At 32.1% G+C, this 18,614-nt stretch overlaps 1 protein-coding gene across 1 annotated transcript; it reads right to left on the reverse strand.

The window, feature by feature from the left end:
* LOC18589923 (protein RAFTIN 1B) lies at nucleotides 3,024-5,001 on the reverse strand. Its single transcript, XM_018126891.1, has 5 exons — nucleotides 4,530-5,001; nucleotides 4,293-4,412; nucleotides 4,056-4,175; nucleotides 3,820-3,939; nucleotides 3,024-3,721 (listed from the first exon to the last, which is right to left on the reverse strand). The coding sequence occupies exons 1-5, from the start codon at nucleotides 4,999-5,001 to the stop codon at nucleotides 3,024-3,026; spliced, it is 1,530 nt and encodes a 509-aa protein (XP_017982380.1).

Raw genomic sequence — 18,614 nt, forward strand, 5'->3', positions numbered from 1 at the left:
TTGAAGCAGCCGAAAGCAATGCAAAATTAAGTTAAAGGATAGGTACGCAGGGTTGGGACCATACTTATATATAAAACAATCAAATTTGCAAAACCGGCATAGAACAATCATTGGAATTACCTCCACTGCCTAGGTTGTATTTAAATGTATAAAACATTATTTAGAGTACATTCATATTCCAACGTTTCTTTTTAAAATAATGTACGTGAGTTCTAACAGTTATTCGAATTGGTGAAACAAAAATTAATTATTTATTGCCAACTGATATGAAATGGGGTGTATAAATGGCAAGGAAGGTCCAGTAAGAAATTATTGTAATTGCAAATGAGTTGATATAATCTTTCATCCCAATATCATTTGTCTTATTAGATGATCGTTGAGATGTCTTGAACTCTAGTTAGATTAAAATACTTTAATTGTAGTTAATTATATCAATCTATCACGATTTTTTAATGCTCAATTTCTTTATTTACGGAATTATATCAATCTCTCGTGATTTTCTAGTTTTCAATTTCTTAAGAATCTGATGAATTTAATTGAAGGAATCTTACTTTATTAAATTTTGTTACTTTTTTTCTTAATTTCAAACGAATTAGTCTTTCTAGATGAACCAAAAAAGAGTTGATATAATCTTTCATCCCAAGATTATTTGTCTTATTAGACTATTGTTGAGATGTCTTGAACTCTAGTTAGATTAAAATACTTTAATTGTAGTTAGAATAGAATAAGACTTTTGTCTTTAGTTCTTTAAAAGGTCATATAAAGTTAAAAAATATCATTAAGTTAAGAGAGTTTTATGAGTATCTAAATCTAAAACAATAAAGATTTGGATGGAGATGAGATAAATATTATGAGTTTGAAACTAATCATGCAATTTATTAATTTTTTTAATGAATCTTTTCATGTCTTTATATCTGTGGCCGTAAATCATCGAAAAATCAAATTTTTTGTATTTCCGATTGTTGTGATCGTCTTGAACTCTAGTTAAATTAAAATATTTTAATTTCAGTTAGATTAAAATAAAATTTTTGTCTTTAGTTCTTTAAAAGGTCATATAAAGTTAAAAAATATCATTAAGTTAAGAGAGTTTTATGAGTGTCTAGATCTTAAAAAAATGATTTGGACACAGATGAGATAAATATTACAAGTTTGAACTATTCTTGTAATTTATTGATTTTTTTAATGAATCTTTTCATGTCTCTATATTTGTGGACCTAAACCATTGAAAAATCAAATTATGTAAATTTATTATGTCTTGTGACACTCGAGTATTTGACTCATTGGTTAATGCATGATCTCTTACTTAGAGAGTAAAATTCAAATCCTCCCTCTCTCAACTAAAAAAAAAATTATTATGTCTTGTGAGTGTATTTCATTTTTTTTATTTATTGTGAAAGATCTTAAACGAATTTTTTGAAATTATTACACTATTTTCGTAACAACGATTTTGTAGTTGATTTTTGAGAACGAATAATATCATACATGCGATATAATTAAAACAACAAATCGTTAGCTATGGGGACTATCGAAGTTGTTCTGATATTTTGCCTTTGGGATCATTAGACCTTTTCTTTTATAATCCTTTTATCTTTGGTTTGTTTAATTTAAAAAAAAATTGAGTGTTTTTTGGGTTTCTTTTATGACTTTTATCTCACTTTCTCTCCTCACTCAATTTTTTTTTTTAGGTCGTTGCATGCATATTAATGTGGGGTTTTTTTTTATTTGTAACCTTAACTTTTGGTTTGTATCTAATGCTCGAGAGAATACTGCTTAATGTTTATTCTCAATATGAAGCTTGTAACTTTCTAGACTTTTAGCCCAAATCTTCGTTTACAGTAGAAACAGCTTGCTTTAATGCTACATTTTTTTTTTTTGTAAAAAAGGCCGTGCAGATTTGATGATCGTACGAGTACTACCACAATATGCTTGCAAAGAAAATTCTTACGAGGCATGTTACATCAGAGCAACTCTTGGGAATAATTTTCTTCTCATTGTAATGCTTTGTTTATGCCTTAAAAAGAGAGCCTTTCAACTCTTTACATCATATAGCAGTACTTGGGATCAAAGTTTGATTTTAACAATAACAAATTAACAATCAAATAGACTCTTCTTAACTTGCATATTAAGCAAGTATTAGTCTACTATTCTATCTATGTCTCCGTAGCTGACAAGAAAGGTATTTCTTCTGTTATAGAACTGGTAATCACACTACCGGGAGCATCTATGGACAAAATGTAAACACCACTCTCAGTTCACTTGCTAATACTTCTCTAAATGGCTTTTATATTAATGTGGGTTTCTTTTTTTTTTTTTTTATACCTTTAATACACATGCACTAACTCAAAAGTAAAAAAAAAAAAAATTTGAGTGAGAGAAAGTGACATAAAAGTCATAAAAGAAATAAAAAAGGCTCAAATCTTTTTTTCTTTAATTAAACAAATAAAAAATAAGAAGATAATAAAAGAAAAGTTTTTATTATCTTTTAAAAAAACTAACTGAAAATTTAATACAATTACTCCTTTTGGAAACAAAAGTAAAACACAAGGTTTTTATGTGAATAAAAAAAAAAAACCTCAAGGTGTTATGTGAGAAAATATCGTACCACAAGGGGTGTATGTAAAATTTATCCTTTATTATTCATGTTCTTTGTTTTGTCTTTTATATATATATTTGAAATGTATGTTGTGTCTTATATTTACATATCTCATTCTTAAAATTATCTATGAAAATTTTATGATAAAAAATGTATACATGAGACTGAACACCGGATGAAGAGTCTAAAGAAAACCCAAATGACTAAACACTGCTATATAGCTAGTTGCACAAAAATAAAAACACAAAATTGAAGTCTACCAGAAAATTCAACCAGTATTAGGTTATTGGTTATTAGGGATTAAATATTGTACAACTACTCGTACACGAAGCACAGACATATTTGAAACAAGGAGAGAGGCTTAACTTATTTTATGTTACAATACTCCTTTTAGAATAGCAGGTAGCCTTTATACTGATCGTTTAACAATTCAGTTGGGAACCCAGACGAGGGTATCTCTACCGAGGAAATGACAAATGGGGACAGTTCCTGGCTTAACTTTAAGAACTTTAAAGGCAATGTGGTTTGGGCTCCAAGCTGATGTATCTTTATGGCAAACCGCCACTGCATTTGCTTTTGTCCCATCTGTGCCGACCAATGGAACTTTATAGACCGCTGTTTTCTTGATTGAATGGCATAAATATACCGCATATGGATACTTCATTTTGTGGCACACTATATCGTTGTCTCCCTTGTTTCGCACTCCCCTAGCAATTGTAAACAATGGGTTTTTCGTTTCTTTTCTAAGCTCATTTGATAGCAGCCGGATTTCTTTTCCAAGCATTGAAACACTCATGTCGACAAAAGATTCTAATGATGTGGCACAGTATTTTTCTTCTCCTTTCATTTCTGCCCTCTCACAATTCTTAACTGTTATTTTCACATTATTAGCATCCCTTGATTCAGTTTTCAGCGAGAAGTTCTTCAAAATTTCTGGTAACTTGTCGCTTGATAAGGGCATTGACTCTGCAATATGGTGTGGCAAGAACGTACCCCTGTCCCTTTTCTGTACGAGTCTTGGTAAATTCACCTTCTTACCAGGGAGAAGATCCTTTGGAAAGAAATAGATAGTTTCTTTCACAGCGGTATTGTCAGTGTTACTCTTTCTCCCCGATGAATTTATGTTTCCTACATTTGTTTGCATAGAGAAAGCGTTAGACAATTGCATAAGAAAATCCATTTTAAGTGATTGTAAAACAAATTTTTTCAGTCGATTGGATCATTACCTTTGGATTCTTTCACTGAACCTTTATATTCAGAATCATAAGCATAATTACCAAACTCTGGATCATTTGGACCTTTATTTGATGGAGCATTTTCACCTCTGGACTCTGGATCATTTACACCTTTGTTGGTTGGAGTATTTTACATTTGTTTGCATAGAGAAAGCGTTAGATAATTGCATAGAAAATCCATTGTAAGTGATTGTAAAAAAAAAAATTTCTGTCGATTGGATCATTACCTTTGGATTCTTTCACTGAACCTTTATATTCAGAATCATAAGCATAATTACCAAACTCTGGGTCATTTGGACCTTTATTTGATGGAGCATTTTCACCTCTGGACTCTGGATCATTTACGCCTTTGTTGGTTGGAGTATTTTACATTTGTTTGCATAGAGAAAGCGTTAGACAATTGCATATGAAAATCCATTGTAAGTGATTGTAAAAAAAAAATTTTCTGTCGATTGGATCATTACCTTTGGATTCTTTCACTGAACCTTTATATTCAGAATCATAAGCATAATTACCAAACTCTGGATCATTTGGATTTTTATTTGATGGAGCATTTTCACCTCTGGACTCTGGATCATTTACGCCTTTGTTGGTTGGAGTATTTTACATTTGTTTGCATAGAGAAAGCGTTAGACAATTGCATATGAAAATCCATTGTAAGTGATTGTAAAAAAAAAATTTTCTGTCGATTGGATCATTACCTTTGGATTCTTTCACTGAACCTTTATATTCAGAATCATAAGCATAATTACCAAACTCTGGGTCATTTGGACCTTTATTTGATGGAGCATTTTCACCTCTGGATTCTTTGCTTGAATCACCATACCAATAAGCACCGAACTCTGGATCATTTACACCTTTGTTGGTTGGAGTATTTTCAATTTTGGATTCTTTGCCTGAATTATCACCGTACCAATAAGCACCAAACTCTGGATCATTTACACCTTTGTTTGTAGGAGCATCTTCACCTTTGGATTCTTTGTTTGAATTATCACCATACCAATAAGCACCAAACTCTGGATCATTTACACCTTTGTTCGAAGGAGCATCTTCACCTTTGAAATTTTTGCCTGAATTATCACCATACCAATAAGCACCAAACTCCGGATCATTTATACCCTTTTGATCTGGAGCAACCTGGCCTCTGAATATTGTGTTTTGACCTTCATACATAATTTAAAAGGCCTACATAAAATTTTATGTTTTCCTAAAGCACATCAAACAGAAAGGTTGTGTTTCCTATGTATATTAATTAAGTTTGTGAAAAGATAAAATAACTTAACTCATTTATATGAAAAGCAACATCACGGTCGTACATAAACCATTTGAAAACTTTACTTTCATCAATTAACTAATCAAAAGATCGATTATAAAGGAAAATATTGCCTAGAAAAAGAAATTGTTGTTATTTTCTCAACAGACTGAAAGATATAATCCCAATTTTTTGGACATTAAATTATTTACTCCTCTATGCCATGCTTGGCTTGAAGCAATTATTAATAAATGGGAAGAGAGAGAGAGAGGAAATCATATTCAAAACAAACCAGGTCGCGGTAAAATATCTTGCAAAACTTTTGGCATTGGAGTGTTTGGGAACACCTCTATCCAGTGAAGCTCTTCCTTAGTCAGAGTACCATGGCTTCCTGCAAATGCAAGCTGCCACAAAATTTTAAAACAGCGGTTAGCTTCTAGAGCTAGTTGAGAAAAATATAAAAGCGGACACAAGTAAATGTAGAGACAAATAATTACAAATAGCATTTTAAAAAGTCATACCTAATAGAAATTATGAGATTAACAGCAATTTTGTTGATTCGACAATTTTGATGAAACTGTACCTACTACTTATAAGTTTCTTATTGACAACTACTTTCTGCAAATTGTAACTGAAAACTTCAGCTTTTGAATTTTCAAAGCTTGTTACTGGATGCTAAAATTTATTCTTCCCCACCTCTCTTTGATTTAAAGAACTTATATAAGTTAGAAGTCTAAGGCAAATAAAAAGTAGATAGCGCAAAACCCTTGAGGCTTACACTGAGTAAAGCGAAGATGAGAAGGAACTGAAACGCCATTGAAGCAGCGTAAAGCTATGGAACTTTCGATGTCAGCGCTAGGCAAGCTTCGAATGAGATCAAGCATGTTTGGCAGATGTTTATATGCAAACATGGATGCAAGTTGCTAGGATATACCATCAATATCCCCAAGTCATGTAAACTAATTATCGGAAGTATCGCATGCACTACGTAACGAGAAAGATAGTTGAGGCTACTTAGAGAGAGGAGATTTCTTTGCAATTTCTATGAGAACAAAGATTTTATCTCATTTGGAGAAAGAGGCATGATACAAGACTTGGAGGCCGACCAACAGATGCCATTGCATTGTTTAATTAGAATGAAAATGTCTTTTGAATTATTGTTAATGCCTTCCGAAAGAAACTTCTTGCCAAAATTGCGGGTTTAATTGAGGAAATCATTTCAAAGCTTTAGTTGTCAGTTTCTAATAGGCCTTGCCGCACTGCCCACAGCTGTGGCGGCCTAATACTCTTTGTAAATTTCTTGCTTCTTTTTAGGCAAAGGTGGGAATCAATATGAACTCCTTTTGGCCGGTCAAAACAAGGACATTTTATTGAATGAATGATACACACAAAGCTTATACCTAAAAAGGTAATTGTGGATTTCCAACCCTTTCAATAACAGCAATTAATGGGAGGAGAAAATATGTCAAGCATTTGGCACGAATAAAATGATTGGCAAGCCAAAGAAGAATCCCAAGTAATAGACCATATCTATAGATTATTTATTAGTCAACATTAACGTTAACATAAATATTTGTCTAATTATTAGTTTAAATTTATGTGAATTTTGGTAATGTAATTATAAAGTTATTAGAATATGTACGTACCAAAAAATAAACTTTAAGTTATGCTGTTAAAAAAATTAAGTTTTCAAATTATCTAGTCATTAACTTCGGAATATCCTTACAAGAAATTCTAGACTTCTTTTGTGCGAACTTTCCCTTCATTGTGGAAATATGATGAGTGGATTAGCTTTTGTTATCGTAATATATGAGCTGTTGTTTTTAGCTGTCTACTGTTTGATTAGGATTGTGCTCATATCCCTTCTTTTTGTACCTTTCTTTGAATTCTCAATCGATTCCCATTATTTTTGGCTGACCAAATTATAGAAATAGAAAAGAGAAAATTGTGAGAAATAAACTTTCTCATAAGCTCAATTCAAAAATATAATTTTTTATAATTTTAACTATTTTTAACCAATTTTTTATATGACTTGGTAACAATACCCTTTAAACAATTTCAGATAAGTTAAAATGGTTTCTGTTTTCTCTATCTAACCATCCAGACAAAAATTTTAAAATTAAATATCGATTTCTCTCTTTGGTCAAATACTGTCTATCTCGCCATTCAGAAGTGACATAAAATTCTTTCTTATTTTGTTTTATTTTTTTAGATAGTGGATCTTGGGGTTCTTAAGGACGATGAACAGCGATTTTACTCTTCTATGGTGATTGTAGGTAGCATGATAAATTTGGTAATTGGATGCTTTCTGGTGATGACTTGTTTCGAAACGTGTGCTGCAATGGAGATGCCTGTGTTGATGAGTTGGATCAGATTAGTTAAGATGATGGGCTTAGGGAAAATAAATAGCTGAAGTATGTTTGATGGGTTTTATGGTGGTTCACGGTTTTGTTGTGTATGGGATTGGGATGATTGTTAAACATGTTTGCTGGAGATTTTGATTTTTTTTATGAGATTTTGAATTGAAATTGTTCAAGGAATATTTTGTAAAGGGAGTATATTTTGTTTTTGCATAAGGGGAGTGAGCAAGGCCCTCCCGATAGGGATTTATTTTGTCTTGTTTTGGAGGGTTATGGAGTTTTGTAACCTATCTTTTATGAAATGCACAATTTCATGGCTTAGCAAAAAAAAAAAAAATAAGTGTTTTAGGTTTTTGAGTTTATTGGTTTATTTATAAAATCCCGAAGTTAAAGAATTGAAATTGATTAGACTGGTTTTTAAGTATTGCGAGACTGGTTTTTATGCATTACGTGACTTAATCACTACGTGACTGGTTTTTAGATATTACGCTATTGGTTTTAGGTATTGCGTGACTGATTTTTAGGCATTGCGTGACTGATTTTTAAGTAATGCCTAAGTCACGCAATGCCTTACTAACAAGTCACGCAATGCTTATCAACTAGTCACACAATACTTTATCAGAAACTAGTCACGCAATACCTTATCAAAAACTAGTCACGCAATACCCAAAGTCAGTAACACAATGCCTATCAACTAGTTACGCAATATCTTATAAGAAACTAGTCATGCAATACTTTATCAAAAACTAGTCACACAATGCCCAAAGTCAATCACGCAATGCCTATCAACTAGTCACACTATACTTTATCAGAAACTAGTCACACAATACCTTATAAAAAAATTAGTCACGCAATGCCTAAAAACTAGTCACGTAATTCTAAAAAATCACAAAAACTACTTAATTCCATTTAATAAGATCAACAACTTCAAACGATACATCATATTCTATTTAATAACATAATTAACGAATATGAATGCTCAAAATGTTCAAAAGTTTTTCTTTATATATCAAAAATCACTCTAAAATGCTTAAAAATACTCAAAATGCTCACAGGTTTTCTTCGTGTATAAAAAATTATTCCAAAATGCTCAAAATGCTTAAACGTTTTTCTTTCTAGTAAGGAATACTCTAGAGATGAATAGTCTGGTGAGGAAAGCTCAAAAAATATGAGTCAATTTAAGGTGCAGATCTAAACGTACTTGACCCGTTAATAGGTTTCGGGTTGAGATGAGGAGCCAAATAAATGGGTTAATTTCATTAAGGGTAATTTTCTCCAAATTTTAATTCTCTTGGCAAAAACAGTTAAAATTATGAGAAGGTCTATTGTCAGAAACACGTTATGCATAGGGCCAATTTAAAAAAAGAACTTAATAGAAAATAGGCCTTTCTCATCCTTGTGCAACTTTGTTTTACCTTAGACGTCATGGCTGATTTTGGGATGCTTTAGCAAAAACTTGGAAAGAAAACTGACGGTGATTATTCTTGTTAGCTAGCTGTGATTCCTTTTGTGTTGATATGCTCTGTTTTCGGGCTCCTCTGAATTGATGGTTTTTTTGGTGAGGACCTGAAGTGCACGACGGGTTTATTATGGCCATTGGATTTAGCGATTCTAATCTTGGCCGTTAATAGGTTTAGGATTGAGCTGGCAATAAATTGAGGCATGCAAACAAGTATTCCGCCATTAAACTACCATCACATCACGTTTGCTGTTAGTGAAATCACATGGTATCTCATGATACTGGTAATAACCTTCTATTGTTAAGAAAGAAATAACAGTTTCGAAGGTTTTGACGAAAAAAATCACTTTTTACAACAAAAAGAAAAGTTGAAATTGCCTGTAAAAGAGAATATCCACCCATCAAATTTCTCAATAATATTTTTTTGATCTTCAACCTCTTCTAAAAGTTGTTTAAAGTCTGCTTGTTTGCGTTCTATTTAGCTGAAATTGAAGACAGTAAGAATGAAAAGGTGATTTTAGGATGGAATTTAAGGTATAAATTTTAGACTTTACTTACTCTTATAAAGTAATTTAGATAACATAAATCTTGTTTGATATGTTATTATATAATAGTTTTAGGGATAAACATATTTTTATATATATCTCTTCATCAGGTTTTTTGAGGGACAAGTATGTGGAAATTTCTACTTTTTTTTTAATCCCAAAAAGTGATTAATTTTTGGAACAAAACAATCAAAAATATTGTTTACAATGATAAAAAATATGTATGGAAATAAGAAAAAAAACCAACACAAATGAAATAAAGGACTAGTGTTTGGGTTTGGATGATTGAAAAAAAATGGAGGATCAGGCAATCTAAGAAGGGTTTTGGTGTTTAGGATTATGGATAGTTTAGGGTTTAGAAATTAGTCATTAATTTAAGACATAATGTTCCAAAAAGTTCATGAACTATTTAAAAACATTCAAATAAGACATTATTCTTCTATTGTATTCAATCAATTCCTCGTATTTTTATTTTGAATCAAATAAACCCTTACTACTAATAGTTGACTAATTGCAATTAGTAAAAAATATCACTTGTTACTTTAAATACATGTGGCGCTGACATGACGTTGATGTAGAAGGTAAGGAATGTCACATAATTATCTTATAATACCATATCAGCATGCCACATCATTATTTATTATGATATGTCAACTTGTCACATCAGTATCATGTGGTATAGAATAATAAATGACGTTAACCATTAGTTATAAAGAGCTTATTTGATTCAAAATAAAATGAATAGTATTGTGGATAAAAAATTTCTTTTATAGATAGAAAGTCATTGGATTTGTATATATCAAGGATTTATCTTTATGTCCAAGGAAGACCGTTCAAATTTTTTTTTTCCAAAAGAATATCCACTGGCCGGATTGATGAGGTCTTGCTGCTGCCTGTTGTTCTTTGTCCTTCTTTCTGTTACAGAGGTGGCTGCGTTCTGTTGAGCTTCTCATCTGCTTAAGCTCAGTGAACTGCTGCAGGGTGTTGCTTCAGTGGCTTGGTGCAGGTTTGTTGCATGTTTTTGGTGCCAGGTTATGCTGTCTGATTCTCCGACCTTGGCGCTGACGTTTTTTGAGGCGTCAACTTATTGTGGAATTTTTCTCTACCACCAGATTGGGTTTTTTCGTTCATTATTAGGATTAGCGTGTTTATAATGTAACAGGGATGAGCCTCTCTTTCTACGTAGAGCAGATTTTTGTGCACCGCTTGCATGCTGTTTTGTATTGAGGCAAGTAGTCCCTTTCTTTTCTCTTACTGAGGTAGGAGCTAGGATTTTCGGTCTTTACCACTAGTGATTTTTGCGCGGTCTCTCTTGTAAATCTGCTGTTTTTTATTGCCCAGACCAAGTTAATGTGCCATGAAAAGTCTATTACACTAAGCAAAAGATTTGTAATGACAAACGAATCACTGAGATTATAAAATTACCCTTTTTTTTAAAAAAGATCATATAATTCTTTTAAGGCCAAACTTGGTGTGGTTAATAAATTTGCAAACACTATTACATTACAATAGAATAGATAAATAAATGTAAATTTAAGTAAAGCAAGATGTCTTAGCTCAATAAATAAAGTGCTTATATTTAGCAAAGTGATGTGGGTTCAAATTTTATTGATAAGTTCTTTTTCATTTATTTTGAAGTCAGTTAATTTGATTAGCCGATCAAAATTTGTTTTAACTAAACCGATTTTTTTTAAGGTGATTTTATTAACCTCAACACGAACAAATCATTTCAAGTCTTGAGCTTATTATACAAAAGACTTATGGCATAAACGGTTAATGAGGGTAGTGAAACCTGTACATTTTACAAAAGCTCTTCCTCAGTCCGAGTACCATGGCTTCCTGCAATTGCAAGCTGCCACAAAATTTTAAAACAGCTATTAACAATTACAAATAGAGTTTTACAAAGTCATACCTAATAGAAATTATCAGATTAACAGCATTTTTCTTGGTTCGAAAATTTTGATGAAACTGTACCTACTACGTATAAGTTTCTTAGTGCAACTAATTTCTGCAAATTGTAACCGAAAACTTCAGCTTTTGAATTTTCAAAGCTTATTATAGGTTGCTAAAATTTATTCTTCCCAACCTCTCTTTGATTTAAAGAACTTGTTTAAGTTACAAGTCAAGGACAAATAAAAAGTAGATAGCGCAAAACCCTTGCGGCTTACATTGAGTAAAGCGAAGATGGGAAGGAACTGAAACGCCATTGAAGCAGCGTAAAGCTATGGAACTTTCGACGTCAGCCCTAGGCAAGCTTCGAATGAGATCAAGCATGTTTGGCAGATGTTTATATGCAAACAAGAATGCAAGTTGTTAGGATAACCATCGATGTTCCCAAGTCATGTAAACTAAATATTGGAAGTATCGCATGCACTATATAATGAGAAACATAGTTGAGGCTACTTCGAGAGCGAAGAGATTTCTTTGCAATTTCTATGAGAACAAAGATTTTATCTTATTTGGAGAAAGAGGAATGATACAAGACTTGGAGGCCGACCAACGGATACCATTGCATTGTTTAATTAGAACGAAATGTCTTTTAAATTATTGTTAATGCCTTCCGAAAAAAACTTCTTGCCAAAATTGCGGGTTTAATTGAGGAAATCATTTCAAAGCTTTGGTTGTCAGTTTCTAATAGGCCTTGCCGCACTGCCCACAGTTGTGGCGGCTTAATACTCTTTGTAAATTTCTTGCTTCTTTATAGGCAAAGGTGGGAATCAATATGAACTCCTTTTGGCCGGTCAAAACAAAGACATTTTATTGAATGAATGATACACACAAAGCTTATACCTAAAAAGGTAATTGTGGATTTCCAACCCTTTCAATAACAGCAATTAATGGGAGGAGAAAATATGTCAAGCATTTGGCACGAATAAAATGATTGGCAAGCCAAAGAAGAATCCCAAGTAATAGACCATATCTATAGATTATTTATTAGTCAACATTAACGTTAACATAAATATTTGTGCAATTATTAGTTTAAATTTAAGTGAATTTTGGTGATGTAATCATAAAGTTATTAGGATATGTACGTACCAAAAAATAAACTTTAAGTTATGCTGTTAAAAAAATCAAGTTTTCAAATTATCTAGTCATTAACTTCGGAATATCCTTACAAGAAATTCTAGACTTCTTTTGTGCGAACTTTCCCTTCATTGTGGAAATATGATGAGTGGATTAGCTTTTGTCATCGTAATATATGAGCTGTTGTTTTTAGCTGTCTACTGTTCGATTAGGATTGTGCTCATATCCCTTCTTTCTGTACCTTTCTTTGAATTCTCAATCGATTCCCATTATTTTTGGCTGACCAAATTATAGAAATAGAAAATAGGCCTTTCTCATCCTTGTGCAACTTTGTTTTACCTTAGACGTCATGGCTGATTTTGGGATGCCTTAGCAAAACCTTGGAAAGAAAACTGATGGTGATGATTCTTGTTAGCTAGCTGTGGTTCCTTTTGTGTTGACATGCTCTGTTTTCAGGCTCCTCTAATTGTAGTGCACGACAGATTTATCATCAGTGCGTATTCAGGATTTTGCAAGGAGAGTAACTAAAAGGTAATTATAAAGATAATCATATTATATATATATATATATCAAGTTTTAATCATACAATAAAAAAATTAAAAATTGAAGGGTGACGGACACCACCACCTTCCATCTCCTTAACTCCATCGGTATTTATGGCCATTGGATTTAGCGATTGTTATCTTGACTGTTAATAGGTTTGGGGTTGAGCTGGCTATAAATTGTGGAATGCAAACAAGTATTCGGGCCCTAAGAAAATAAACTTGGCAGGTTTAATAACTCCTGCCATTAAACTACCATTACGTTTGCTGTTAGTGAAATCAAATGGTATCACATCATACTTGTAATAATCTTCGATTGTTAAGAAGAAAAAAAAATAGTTTTGAAGGTTTTGACAAAAAATCACTTTTTACAACAAAAAGAAAAGTTGAAATTGCCTGTAAAAGAGACTATTCACCCATCAAATTTCTCAATAATATTTTTTTCATCTTCAACCTCTTTTAAAAGTTGTTGAAGTCTGCTTGCTTGTGCTCTATTTAGCTGGAATGGAAGAAAATAAGAGTGAAAAGGTGATTTTATGATGGGATTTTTTAAGGTATAAATTATACTAGTTTTTAGGAGTAAAAATATGTTTATATCTATCTCTTCATCTGATTTTTTAAGGGATGAATATGGAAGTTTCCATTTTTTTATCGCAAAATGTGATTAATTAATTTTTGGAACAAAACAATTTAAAATATTATTTACAATGATAAAAAAATATGGAAATAAAAAAAAACCCAACACAATCCTCCGGTATGTTTGCTCTTGTTTTCTTTCAAGGAATTTTTTGTTCCTTGTTGATCAATAAAATCCTTCTACTTTTCAAAAAAAAAAAAAAGATGAAAACGAAACGATGAACGAGGGTTTAAGTTATGGATGATGAAAAAAAATGGAGGACCATGCAATCTAACTTTAAAGGACGGTTTTAGAGTCAGAGCATGTTTGGCTTAGTTTTTTTTTAACTTAAAAACTATTATAAAGCTCTTATGAAAAATAATAGCTTTTAAAATTAAATTAAAATTATTTAATAAATTTACTTTTTATAAGCTCATTTTTATAGATAAGTTATTTGGCAAAACAACTTATATAAACTCTAACTTTAGTTAAAATTACCATAAAGGGCATTTAATAAATAGCTTTCTATTAATTAGATATTTCTTTGTTCAAAATTAAAAAAATTAATTTCTAGGGTGGTAGTTATTATTTAGGAAAATCAAGTTTAGCTATTAATGTCTTTACCAACAAAGTTCACTTCCATGAACAATATTATCTCAACAACCATAATCAATAAATATTATTCCAATTTTTATCTAATTTATCTCAACAACCATAATCAATAAATATTATTCCAATTTTCATCTAATTTATCTCAACAACCATTGACCTATTTAATTAATTATTTCAATCATAATCATCAAATATTATATACATAATAAAGAAGTTAAGAATAAATAAACATCACATAATTGTCATATCAAACAATAAATTGAGAAATATCAACTAATAAAGAGAGTTTTCAAAGTCCAAAAAAGAAAAGATAGAAAATAAAATGAAAAACAAAATAGAAAGAAAAAGAAGAAATAATACCTAAATGCAGTTTTGAATTTTAAATCTTTTTTTCTTAATTTTTGTAAGAAAAAAAAAATCTTAGAATGATGATTTGTAGAAAGGGAGAAAAGAGAGGGAGATCAATAGGGAGAGAGAGAGGAGTGTTTTTTTAGAGAGAGGATCTTTTTAGGAAAAAATAGCTCTCTTAAAAAGCTAGTGTGCTTTAAAAAAAAAAGAAAAGAAAAGAGAAAGCTCCTAATTGGAGCTTTTTTTTAAAATTTTATTCTTTAATAAAATCTATTTTTTAAGAGTTTTTTGCAAAATCTTATTTGGCTCAACTTCTACTTTTAAGCAGTAGATAAACTAAATATAAGCCAAGCCAAATGGGCACTTAGGATCGTGGGTAGCTTAGGGTTTAGAAATAAGTCATTAATCTAAAACTTAAGGAATGTGAGAAAATAAAAAATAAAATGAATTGTATTGTATTGTGCGTAAAAAATTTCTTTTATAGCTAGAAAGTCATTAGATTTGTATATATCAAGGGTTTATCTCCATGTCAACGAAGACCGTTCAAGTTTTTCTTCAAATGAATTTGTTCATGCATGTTCTTAAAGTACCATATGTTGGTCCCGATAATATGTGCTAAAGGGGGGGGGGGTGAATAGCACAATCTGGCTCCTAACAATATTGGAAACTAATTTTCAGAACTTCAGAAAATAAAAAAAGAGTATAAGATGCACAACAATTTAGAGTGGTTCGGTACAAGACCTACATCCACTACCTTGATTATCCAACCAAGGATTTTTTCACAAATTCACTAAACACCGGTGAAATTCACAAGCTTTCACCAAGCTTTACAATGACTTTTACTAGGCTCAGCCAAAACCTTTTACACTAGTTTTTCACGGGCTCAACTAAAACCCAAAGTGGTTTTCCAAGGCTCAACCACAACCTTTAACAATCAAGCTATCCCAAGCTTAAATAACCCCTTAGAGCGACCCCCTCACTCTAAGAATATAAGAAAAATAGTAAAAGAAGGTACCTATGATCACTGGTTGATCTGAGTGGTACAAGATTGAGTGTTAAATACAAATGCAAGGAGTAGGCGTTTAAGTGCAAACAAGTGCAGTGAAGTTTTTCTGGTTTTTTAACTTTCTATAGCTCAAATCTCATTCAAGGCTTCTAAAAACTTGTTTTTAATTGTTGGAAGACCCTTTTATACTTGAAGAAACAACTCTGATGGCAGTTTGGCAATTTTATGTCCGTTGGAAACAGTTGAAGATGAGTTTTAGCCGTTAATCAGTCTTGTAGTACTCTGGTTTAAATTGCAGATAGAGAGCTCTTAGTCAACTGACTTAGTTGACTAAGTTGATTCTGTTTCTGGTTTACAGATCTTGGCAGAGAGCACTTAGTCGACTAACTTGATCGACTAAGTTGGTTATGTTTCTCAAACTCTTTAGCTCGTCATTTCTCTAATTTTGAATCTTGGTCAACCAACGTTCTTCCTTGTTTCACCAATAAGCTTCCTCCTTGTTAAATAGTTACATCTTGTTATTTTTATTCCTCTTTTTCTTTTGATATACTCTTTGAAGAGTTAAATTAGTTAATTTCATATATTAATTTCCTGCACACTCAAAGTAAAGTTATTAGACACAAATAAATGAGAATGTTTTGTTATCATAAAAAACTAATGGAGCCAACAATCTCCCTTTTTTTTATGATGATAAAACATTCCTTGATTAACAACATAGTGTTTTTTTAACTCTTTTTAGTTTTCTGCAAAAAATGAGGATTGCTCCCCCTAAGTATGTGTATATTTTGCTTCCTTTATTCCATTACATTTTATTTTTTCATATAGAAAATGACATTGTACATATGTGCAACAATATGGAGTGATTTGTAGCAAGTAAGTACTAACAGATCATCATTAAACTTTCAGCAGTAAGTGTTGATAGATTTTCATAAATGTTCCAGCAACTGTAAATATTTTATTGATTTTAGATTTTGTCTATATCATTCATGTTTCAATTGATATACTATACACCCTATCTATATCTATTTACAAACAGAAATCATTCATAATGCCATAACAAAAATTATTTATCAACATCAATATTAGCATAGCATCAGCAAATTTTGTTCATGACAGTAAAAATACCAAAATAGCAAAATATTAGTAGACTTCAATTTGTAGTAGTTAAGCGACATAGTCATATCAGCATTCATGTTTCACATACAACCACATAAACAACAAAATTAAAACTGAGTGTTCAAGTGCCACCATGGCACAAATAGCAGTTAATAAAAAAGTATTCTGAAATTGCCTTTGGATAATTTTGCTTCCTATCTCTTATTTTTCTAAGTTCCTGCTCCTGATTCTGTTTTCTTTTCTTTCCTAGGTTCTTGGTTCCTCCACCTTGACATTTTTTTTAATTTATTCTTTGGTTTCTGCACCTATTTTACTCCCCATTTTTGTCAACATCAAAGGAAGGGGCTTCTATTCATCTGATATGTTAGAGGGTGAGGATTCAATGTCATAGAAAGGGTTTAGAGGAAAAGAAGAGGGCTCTCGGAGAGGTGATGATTGTTTAGGGGAAGGTTCTGGTGAGGACTTGTTTGAGATAGGGATTGGGCTCTGAGGAGAAGAGGCTGAAACTAGTCTGGATTTATCTACTAACTTGGAAGACTTTCTTCTTTTGAGAAAAGTTATCTTGGTGGCCATAGTCTTTTTTCCCTTGGTTGGTAGTTTTGCCTCAGTTGATAGTGCTGCAGTGACTTTTTCTTTCCCAGATTTTGTCTTTACTTTGGGAGCTAATGCTGGTTTCTTTCCTTTTCTTGCATCTCTACCATTTTTTTTTCGTTTCTGTCCTAGTAGTGTCTTTTTCAGCTTGTCCCTTCTTAACCATTTGGTGGAAGATATCCATGATGGAAACTTCTTCTGAATTTGGAGGATAAGTCTACTATTTCTTTGTCTCTAAACCAGCCACTTCTGTCCCTTGTTTTGAATCATTTTTGCTTTGAGGTTCAGGAGAGGATGTCTTGGCTAGTTGATCAACCCCTTGAGGAGAGTCCTTAGTTTACAAAATAGGACTGGCAGACTTGTAAGTGGAACCTTCAGCTTGAATGTCAGAACTTTCAACATGAGGAGAAGATTTTTTTGTTGACTTAGCTGAACCTTCAGCACCTTGCTGTGCTGGTGTAGTGCTAGATGTTGCAGAGTTGTCTACAGCCACAAGTTCAGATGGAATGTTTTCCTTCTCCTTCAGCTTGTTTTCCAACTCAGTGATTCTCTCTTCAATTTTTTGTAGCTTTTCTCCTTGATCAGTCATCTTTCCATCAATCCTTATGAGCAAGTTGAAAATTACTTCATTTGAGAATTTGGAAAAAGCTCCTTCAAGTTGAGCAAGTAGGCTATATTCTTTTCTTAGACCAATCTTGGGGTTCTTAATGAACCTTTCCCCATCGAGTATATATCCCATTTTAACCAAGCTCCCATAATAAATAGCTTGATCTCTGGTTTTTACCAAGTCCATATCATACCTCTTTGCCCATATTCCTTTCTTCTGCACAAGGGATGTAATTACATTCCTATACGACAGATTAACCTTATCAAGTCTGCAGGCACTTCTCATATTTTCAATCATATATCTTCTCAGATTCAGAGACACTCCATTGAAGGCATGCTCCATCAGCCAGAGGTCTTGGAGGCTAATGTAGCTAAGGCGTCCACTTCTACCCTGAATGTTGGCTGCTATAAAATAATGTAAAATCCTAATCTGAAGACTGATTATCAGTCCAGAATTACTCTTTGAGGAATATTTTTCTTTCCTCCCAATGATGATCTCTCACAATGAGGACGGGTCATATTTTTCAGGCAGCTCAAATTCACCTTCTTTACATTCTATTTTTAGAAGGTTTCCTAAATCTTCAGCAGTCACAATAAATTCTTTTCCATTCAAATATACATTCAACCCATCTTTAATATGATCATTAGAACCAACTAAGTCCTTTCCTTTCAAAGCAATCCCAGAATAGAACTCTTTAACCAGACTTAC

This window comes from Theobroma cacao, chromosome 9, assembly GCF_000208745.1.
Source record: "Theobroma cacao cultivar B97-61/B2 chromosome 9, Criollo_cocoa_genome_V2, whole genome shotgun sequence".
Classification (NCBI taxonomy): domain Eukaryota; kingdom Viridiplantae; phylum Streptophyta; class Magnoliopsida; order Malvales; family Malvaceae; genus Theobroma; species Theobroma cacao.